General features: G+C 36.0%; 1 protein-coding gene across 1 annotated transcript; it reads right to left on the bottom strand.

Moving 5' to 3' along the window:
* Positions 1-239: 239 nt before the first annotated feature.
* Positions 240-1,349, bottom strand: LOC113231427 (twist-related protein). The gene has a single exon (XM_026465743.1). The coding sequence runs from the start codon at positions 1,211-1,213 to the stop codon at positions 428-430; it is 786 nt and encodes a 261-aa protein (XP_026321528.1). The 5' UTR covers positions 1,214-1,349; the 3' UTR covers positions 240-427.
* Positions 1,350-10,236: the final 8,887 nt, after the last annotated feature.

The following is a 10,236-nucleotide window of genomic DNA, read 5'->3' as shown; positions in this document are numbered from 1 at the left end:
CTAGAATTCACATTTTACAATGCCTTGACGACTTTTGTTTTTTTTTTTGGTATACAGCTGTATGTCTTCTGTCTTAAAATTAACCTTCACGCTTTATAAAAGACTCAAAACCCTTCAAGAACGAAATATTTTGAACATTTAAAATATTTTTTTATTTTTTTACACTATCCAGTTTACGATAACAAACAACTTCCTTAATAGATTTTGAGCCATTTAGTTGCCAAACACCCTATAAATACGTCACTAAAGTTATTACTCGGATCGTTTCCAAAAATATACATCACTTTATTACTTATTCAAAACTATCACATTAGATTTTAAAGTTTTTTACCTAATTAATTTCCACTTTACAATATGAACAAACTATAAAATTATGGAATTATAATAAGCGTCTTTTAAAACAACTAAACTGGCACTTTTATCACAATCACGTTTGTCCGTTCCACTCGCCTTCCATTCTCCATACAGAGAAAGCGTAACTGAGTTTATCCTGCGCCAGATATTTCCCATGTTCACTCCCAGTCTCACTTCCCCCGTCGCTATTCGGCGCTGACTCGCTACTTGATAGGATTTGATATAAAAACTCTATATATTGCGTAGCCAACTGCAGCGTTTGTATTTTAGACAACTTGTCACTTGGCAATGAAGGAATAATCTGTCGCAAACTCGCAAACGCTTCATTCAAGCTTTGCGTCCTTTGCCGCTCCCTTACATTCGCCATCACTCTTTGTATTTGTATTTCTTCATACGACTGAGCTCTTTTCCGTGATGATTTTGACGTCCGCTTCCTCGCTTTCTTTTGTTCTTCATTCTCGTCTGTAGGAGTTCGATATCCCTCACTCGATCTTGCGTCACTGTTTGTGTAAAATCTAACTCGGTCTTGTGAATTGGAATCTTCGTAATACATATTTCTTGGGTATTGTCTTCGGTGCTGGTCGATGTATTGTTGTTCCAATGGCGGAAACATGGATTGCTGGTACTCTCCTTCTTCGACGTAGGGGCAGATGACGTTAGGAGGCCATCCGTGCTGCGGCCGCTCCGAGCCGTTGCTAAGGTCCATGAGATGCGAAGGCGAAGAGGGCGCAAAGCCCTGCGTGTCCACATTGGATTTTACCTCTAAAGGTGCATAAACATAATACTGCTCCTCGTCCTCGTTGCAATCGGTTCGCTCACTTTTTATAGGCACTATGTTTTCACAACCTTCGTAGTTCATAGTTTTAACGCAAGTCGGGAGCAATACATATGATATGGATTAGCGCAGTCAAGCTGCAGCTGCGGCTCTAAACTGACTGGAGTCCTGAGGCTCGGCCCGCCCCGACCCGTCCCTTCATTGACAAGATACAAAAAATAACCATTTCCACGGTGGCGCGGCGCGAGCGCCTCCCGCCGCGACCGGAGCGCCGCCTCCTGCCCGCAACCTACGAGATGAAGCGAGATAGCAATATTCGAGATGTATTTGTCGTTTTTTGTTTATCTTGTCCATCATCTCCGCGGCGTATTTACCCAGTACATAGGCAGATAGATGTGGGTGTTTGGTGTCGCCATTGTCGATCGCGTCGCTGAACTCGCATCCTGTAGGGTCTCTGACTTCAGCGTATTTATTTGTCCAATGTCCTTCTAAATTATTATGAATGTGAAAGGAATAATGTTTAAGGAATTGTACACAATTGGTTCTTCCTAGAAGATTCAGAATTTTAAAACAGATCCTAAATGTTAATGCTAGAATTCTTTCTCAACCTGATTGCTAGAACTTAAGAACCAGTACATTTCAGGACGCGCCTTATCGGGTATAAGTACCTACAAAAGCACACACTTCACCTTATGGCTTGAATTTGCATAAACTCATAATATAGACCAAAGGCCACCTACAATACCTTTCATTTCACCTACATCGGCGCCACCCTTGTAAGTTTTTTCTACGGCGTCCTGTCGCCAGTCTAAAAATACCCGTGACGTAATCTCAAGTCCCACGGTCAGGCTGCCGTTGCTTATTATAAATATTTGAACTTTATCTTGCGCAGGATAGGTGCTGAGAGTCTGGACAATGTTTCGGATCACGTATAATTTATACTGGTATGGCAACTGACTTACTTATCTCCGATTAACTTAAGAACTGAGATACGGTTTAGGTATAAACAGAAAACATTTATGTGTTTTAATAAGTATGTTATATAATAAACTCGTAATTCAAATTGATTCCATTGATTCCAACTATTATTTTAGGGCTTCGCTTAAGAAACATCAATTTTTTTTTGCGCATACACATAGCCACGCCTAGGGAAACCTTGTATCGCGGGTGCCATAGACACAACTCTAATATCGCACATTAAAATTTCAAATAATTGTGTATTAAATTTCGTTAGTTTTAGAATTATTTTCTATCTAATATATATATAAATTTAAATCAATCTTATACTGTCTTACATATAAATTTATATCGGAACGGAAGAATACGACAAATGGAATTTGAAGGGGGAATTCGGTATCGTTTTTGCGAACGCCAGAAAAGGATCTCGGTCGTTATTTTTAAAAGCACCCATAACGTGTTCGCAAGAGACATTAAAATCACATCCTGTGGTATTACTGTGAATTCATTTGAAACTTTCTATTTGGTTTTTTTTTTGCTTGTTGTCTAACCAATTAGGTCCAAAGATGAAGTGCCTTTTTCTCTACATTCGTTTTCAATTAAAAATGCCGCTGATATTTTGTGGTGCTTGTTTCATGTCTTTACCGCAAGTATATCTGTGTAATTTTACATCAGACAATCACCTAACAATAGAATTATGTAGAACTATTATCGTAACATTAATTATTTTATTAGGTTTTTTTTATTGTTAATGTGGCAGCTATTTTTTTACAAACTAGACTAAAAATATTTATAAAGTTCATAAACCATATTGACTCTTCTTCAAACTTATCGTAGAACCAATAATTTCACGATAATCACAACGCAAAGCTGTAAATAGACGCGCTTTTTTATTTCAAACTAATAATCGTTAGTCATTACCGGGTGTGGTTATAATTTTTCCAGATATTCCTGGCGCGTTACCACAGCAGTGACGGCCCGACAGTTTTATTAATAACTTCATTATCCTAATGCTTCATTTAATATTTTCTTATAAACTCATAGGGTGCCATAGTTTTTTTTTATCGTAATGTAATAATGGAAGCGTACCGATCGGTGCAGGAAGATACTATTAAGAAATCTAAATTAAACCATTTCTTGGTATTCGTTTGCTTTGCGCTTCAATAATAAAATGTTAGGGAGGACATTAAAGAAACCAAATTAAGAGCAATGGCAGCGTTACCAAATGTACCTACATTAGTGATATTGTAATAGCTGTAGAAATCGGAGCTTTGCGCAATATGTGCGATATTAGTCTTAAAGACAGAATGCCGAACAGTGTAGTATCATAGCGTTGTGGCGTGAAAGATGATGTAGTGAACAAAATACAGAGGAGGATGTTTCGATGGTTTGGTCATGTAGAAATAATGAATGTTGGTAGATTGACGTCACAAATTTATAGAGCGAATGTGGATGGAGGCGTGGGGAGGAGTAGACCTCGGCGTACTTACAATGTCTCGATCAGATTGGGAATCTCCTTAAAACGGCCACGTTAAAAGTACCAAGAATAAACGGGCATGTATAAAGAGACTGATGAGAGGAAAGCGAAGAAGGAGCGTAGCAGGTGGAGATCCATGGTCTCTGCCTATATTATACCTCGGTAGGAGACAGGCGTGAAGATATGTACCTACATGTTATGTATATCGCAAATAAGTTATTTAAACGCCTATGATGATTGATTACTATGTTATGGTACACGATGCAAGTGCTTAGGATTGCAAATGAACAAAAACCAAATAGTTCACCATAAAATAATTGATATAAGTTGATTTTTATGAAATATGTTGATAGTTTTAGCATTATAAATGAAAAGTAAATAAATTGATCTCAACGTGCGTGTACAAATTATGATTTTTCTAAATTATCTTATTGGAGATCCGTCGACAGTAGTGCGACTTACAAGGTTTTATACAGACTCCTAATTGTGATTTTATTAGCGTTATTAGGTAAGTAATCAATATGAAAACTCCGCTCTATCATTTATAATGCACAACATATGTTTAGGATATATCTAAGGGATATTCGTTATGTTTCTCTTCAACCCTCCTTTATCTACCGCGGATTTGTGAAAAAATAACATGCCATGCCATACCATCTGTTCACTTTTCACCTAGCTTAGGGAATCCCTAAATGGCAATTCATTCATAAAAATCTACTCCGTTATCTGCAAAGTTCTCACGGTATTTTTTCAAAGTTTGTGTGGCAATGATAGTTAAAAGTTGAGGTCATTCCGCTGCTATGAATGATTTTACTGACCATTGTTGTGTGAAACAGTCGGTACCTGGTGTAATTTGCTTTCTTTTCCTTAATACGTTATTACTTATTACGCTTGTTCGTTGTTTATGGGATATACATTCTTCTATTTGTAATTACCTAGTAACTATAAATTCATAATGTAGTTGCAGTCAGTACTCAAATGGATACAAACTTAATTGAGTACGACAAAACTATATCTAAGAATAGTTGATTGGTTTGCTGTTAATAACCTGCTCCTTAATGAGAAAAAAAAATGTGTGAAATTTACATTACCCAATATTAGAGAGACGGTTACAAACATTGTAGTTAGAAACGAAAAATTGAATCTTGTGGATACAGTTGTATTTCGAGGTATAACGTTAGATGCTAAATTGCAATGGGGCCACATATAGGTAAGTAAGTTATCAAAACGGCTCAGCTCTGCAGTGTACGCGATTAAAAAAATACGGAAACTTTCAGACATCGAAACCTCTAGATTGGTTCACTTCAGCTACTTTCACAATTTATTGACATGCGGCATTTTGCTTTGGGGTAATGCCGCCGATATCAATAGTATCTTTGTCCTGCAGAAACGTGCGGTTAAGGCAATTTACAATCTGGGCCCCAGAGTATCTTTGAGAGATAAGTTTAAGGAAATTAATATTCTTACACTACCGTCACAGTACATCTATGAAAATGTAATTTATGTTAAGAGGAATAGTAATCTCTTTATGAAAAATAGTGACAGACATAATATTAATACCTACGAGGAATAAAAATAAACTAGCTGTTGTTGATAGTCGTCTTCACAAAGTTCTTCTATAACAAGATTCCGGTTGATATACAAAATTTGCCATTCACAAGGTTTAAAACTATAGTGAAACAAAAACTTTATACTAAAGTTTATTATACAACTTCTGCGTACTTGGATGGCAAAACTCCGTGGTAATAACCCGTTTAGCACATGGAAGTAGTCTCGGTCTCTGATGTTTGAAATAAAAAAAAATATTGTAAATGTTGGATGCGTACAAATGTTATTTACAAAGAGCAACCCCTAGAGTTTCTTGCTCATTCTTCTCAGGGGAATCTGCCTTACGAATGAGCGGTAGAGTTTAACCAACGTGACGATTTCAAGTGTGGTAATTCTTACCTATGAAATAAAGATTATTTTGATTTTGATTTTGAGTATGCGTAGAACCTACTACTACTACATGATGTTAACAAATGTATTGTTTTTACCCATATGTTCACTGCTAGACACTGCTTTCGACATATATCTTCCTTAGCCAGCAGATTATGTTCTGCTGCATGAGAATTTGCTCTGTAGACTAGTGTACTTACTTCCATAGTATAATGTCCTACGGGATTCTCATGTGGGGTGAAGCGGCAGATATTCAAACCATATCTGTGTTGCAATAACGACCGATTCATTCTGTGTACCGTTTAGGTTTGCGGGTTTCTCTCCAAGAAAAGTTTAAGTAGATGGGTATATGACTGTGGCATCACAGCACATTTACTCAAATATTTTGTATGTCCGTAAAAATATAAGTACATAATTTCATTATCAAAGAAGATATCTATAATTAGATAACCTTAGAACTAAGTCCAAACTCATGGTACCACGATTTCGTTTAACTAAGGTAAACATTTTTTTATTTCGGAACTGTATACGTTTTTACAATAAGATTCCGGAGAATATATTAAGATTATGCTTGCTTGTTTGCTAAGTCAAGTCAGATTTTGTGTATTGGTTTGCTATTTAGAATTAGATGGCAGAAAGCTAAACTATACCTACTTACTTTTTATATCAATTGGTCTATTATTCATCAATAATTCACGTGGGTACCTCATCAATCTATTTTGCGTCTATTAAATAATGTAATGATCAATGAAGTTTTTTTTATGATACCAAGACGAATAAGTCGCGTGCAAAGCGACACGCCTGTCTATAACAGTTCCAAAGTCACTCAGAGCTTTAAATCACAAAGAGATGAGACATAAGTTGATAAGTCCCATGTGCCTGTAGTTTCACTACAATTATTTGTTACCAGCACATAATAAAAGCAAAAAATGTTTATTCAGACTGATTGGTTATTTGGTATGGTGGGTAAACATGGATTTATAATGGACTAAATATATTTTGCTTGATTTGATTGAATTAGATGCGCTAGGTAGTAATGTCAATCTCGGTACAAACAAAAGCCTTAATGTCAACACACGAGATCATATTATATAGGAAACCCTATTTACAGAATACTTCTATTATAGTCCGGTGAATATTTTACCGTTAATTAAGGTGTCGATATATGTATACAAGGTTATTCTTTTGTGATAGTGACGGGACGACCAAGTCGTAGGCCTGGTGGTAAGCGACACGCCTGACCATTACATTTGCAGTGCCACATAGAGTTTTAGCGGCACGTGTTTTCGCTCTCGGAGCGGGAGCTTGCAACATGTTCGGCGTCACGTAAATGCGTTGCAAAGTGTTGCGCGGCATGTTCCAACGTTATAGAAGTAGATTCACTGTTGCGCGTCGTGTTAGGGGACATTTTGTCCCCTAGTGTATCCAAGCCTTAAAACGCAAAGATCTGAGTGCCACCGCCACTGCGCCCGTCACCTTGAGACATAATTAAAATATATATTTAATAATGAATACTAGTAATTAAAAAAATATTATAAATATTAGTACTTTCACCAGCGCCCTTAACCTTCAAAACGGAACGCAGCCGCAGTAATGATCACATTACTGCTTGGAGGCAGAAATAAGTAAGGTGCCAGTACTTCTGTGGACGAACTCTTTCAGAAAGAGCTCTATACTGCTACTAAATATCTAAAAATTACTAGATGACGTTTAGTAACACTAGTTTTGAAATTAACACTGAAGAAAGCCCTTCATAAGTACTAACGGTTTTACTGTAATACTTACTGAAGATAAACCTCGTTAGTGGTACAGATGGTTAACTGGGAAGATTAACGCTTGCGAGTTTATTTTGTTAAGCGTTTTATGGCACTAGCGTTTATTTTGAAACTTTTTACGTTGCCAAGTGACACTGGCACCTGCTTAAGATAGTAAGATATTGTTTTTCGCAAAAAATACTAGTAAAATACGACACTCTTAACAGTAATAAACTAATATGCATGTTTTAAGTTGTTGTGCCTATCTACAACGACGTTTAACCTTAGTAAGTAGATACCTATTTGTTTACGTGTGTGTGGATTGAGTGAGTACCCTCTGTAAAAACTTTAAAATATATTAGTCATTTAGTAAAAGTTCTAAAACAATTGTAGCAGCCAATCTTTCTATGTAAAAAGAAAAAACAAAAGAAAAATAACTCCGATGTGTGCTCACTTAGTTCTCACAGAGGACCAGTCAGATCTGCAAAAGTATTAAGTTTGCACATAATATTATTGTACTAGTTTTTAGTAGTAGTTCTGTTAACTCTCGTCTGTAATTAATTACAGATCGATTAGAGCCTTTTTCAAATTTTTACAAATACTTTGCTCACTCAATCCTCCCACTTTTTAAAGGAACGATTTCTTAAGAACCAAAAATAAGAGAATTAAATTTCGTTTATGTCTAGTTTTAGTAAAAGTTATAAAGCATTTTGTAAAATATAAAACAATCCACTAATGTGAAACTTTTTGAATATTTTTTTTTAAGTGCTCACTCAATCCTCACATTTCTGAAAAATAACAAATGTCAATATCTTTCGATTTGTAAGTAAGTATTACTTTACATTTACGTTAAGATAATATTATACTTAGGTCTTCCTACCGCCTACATTTTATTTTACTTTCATACATTTTTATAAAGAGCAGAATTTCAAAAACAGTGTTCTTATAAATAGTAAATCGAACTTCGCCTTTCTGTAGGTATTCCAGTGAAAGCGAGCGTAAAATTACTACATAGATTTTCCCATTGTTTACATTTAAATAAAAACACGTTTACAACTGACATTACTATTTATTTAATGTTAATTAGTTGGCATGGCTCCGAGTAGGTAGAGGCGGTTGCGTTACCGCCAGGCATCTGCTGGTGCTGAAACAAAACAATTCGTGTGAATGCCGCGGCCGGACAATACGGGGTGACGGTGTAGTCGCCATCATTCTAAAACTCATTAGGACAAACAAAAGACGCTGATAGTCCTAACTCTAATAAACAGTAACGCGTGCGTAGGAAGTTGGTGCGAACAGAGAAACAAAAAAAAACAAAAATAATATTTTATCCAAAAATAATACTATTCTATAAATCGCAACCTTCATGGAAGAGAATGGCATAAGTGGAGTTATGTCAAACATGTTTATTGCTCCATTAGATACAGAAAAATATAACCTACATCGTCTTCAATTCTTGTAAATATATCGACTAATATTGATGGAGTTACAAGAATTGGAGAGGATCGTGGGTTATATTTTTCTGTATCTAATGGAGCAATAAACGTTTTTGACGTAAGTCCACTTATCGATGCCTTATTTTCTCAAACTCGTATACTTTAAAGAGTGATTATTCAGAAAATGGTAAAGTTTCTATTTATTTTAAATTTATTGTCAACGGTGTTAATTTGGATGCATTACTTTAAAAATAGGTAAAAGCTAGATGAAGGATATGTGATGTGAAATCAGCCTGGAAAATTTGTGTATACTTTGTGCTTTAAGATAAGAGTTTGAGAAAGTGAGGCGACTTTATGCCATTCGTCCATGAAGGGAGCAAAATTAATTTCTTAATGAAAAACAAACTAACGGAAAGCTCATACCGATCTAATTTTAAAAACGAGAGCGACATGAACGAGTTATAAATTATTTATTTTAGTTTTTAAGCCTTTTTGCAACATCCTGACTGGGCCATGTACATATACCATACCTACCTACTACATTTTATTATAAGACCTTTTAAATGTTATACATGTGCAATATGGGAGTAAATAAAATTCCCCGATAGTAGTAACTGGAGATAATTATTATATGCAATTATAATATTGCGGAATTATATTTTAATAGATTTTGTACGTGATTTTTAGGGTTAGAACTGTGTCAATTGGAAGTTGTGTCCATATGAAACTTTCCGTGGGTATCCAGTAGGTAATTAAGTTTTAGTTAGGTTATCCTTTTTTCGTGCAGAGCCGAGACGTATCCCCGACAGAGGCAGCATAATGCAGGCCCTATTCAGGCGTCGTGGAGCGTCGGCGGAGCAGAGAGAGCGCCACACATGGAACGCATCTGTGCTTGCTGGAGGTGGACCCAAATGCTCAAACTTATAGTTTGGTCCTGGTATTTTTATTCTGTCATTTTATATGGCGGGCCGGAGTCAACACGAGGTCGAAAACATAAATCACTTCTATGATACTCATATAATAATGGGACATTTAACTGAAACCGTCATGCGATTGTTTTCTAATGTATACCGACTCGTTTGCGGTAAAACTTTTCACTCTACATTTGGTTTTATCACCTACTGCGCTCAATTTAAATCGTAATTACCTAAGTAAAAAAATAAGCTTCCTTAATACGAGATAATTTCTATTGAGTAGCAATACTCTACTGAAGGAACTAACTAAAGATTAAAGCGTGTGACTTAAACGACTTCCAACTAGTTTTGATACATATCCGCATTATCTCAAGCACAGGTGTTCAAATTACTAAAGTTCGCATTAGCGAAACAATAGTTTATAAGTAACTTTGTCAGTACAACTTTGCGAGCAGGTAGACGCGGTGGTTTGAGCTATGAATCCGGCACACGTGTGACGTATTTTCTCCTAAACGCAGCTGCGTAGGCCTCCGCAGATGTTTTATGGCACTGAATATTTCCAAGACGTTTTATTATTTATTACAATATTGCCGTTTAGAACCTAATCGCCGCTTTTATTATGTAGAAGAGA

This window comes from Hyposmocoma kahamanoa, unplaced genomic scaffold, assembly GCF_003589595.1.
Source record: "Hyposmocoma kahamanoa isolate Upper Pololo Valley unplaced genomic scaffold, ASM358959v1 65, whole genome shotgun sequence".
Taxonomy (NCBI): domain Eukaryota; kingdom Metazoa; phylum Arthropoda; class Insecta; order Lepidoptera; family Cosmopterigidae; genus Hyposmocoma; species Hyposmocoma kahamanoa.
This window is presented reverse-complemented; position numbering and strand designations above follow the sequence as displayed.

Coding starts and splice junctions, on each gene's coding strand:
- LOC113231427 (XM_026465743.1), bottom strand. CDS start 1,213: ATGAACTACGAAGGTTGTGAAAACATAGTGCCTATAAAAAGTGAGCGA.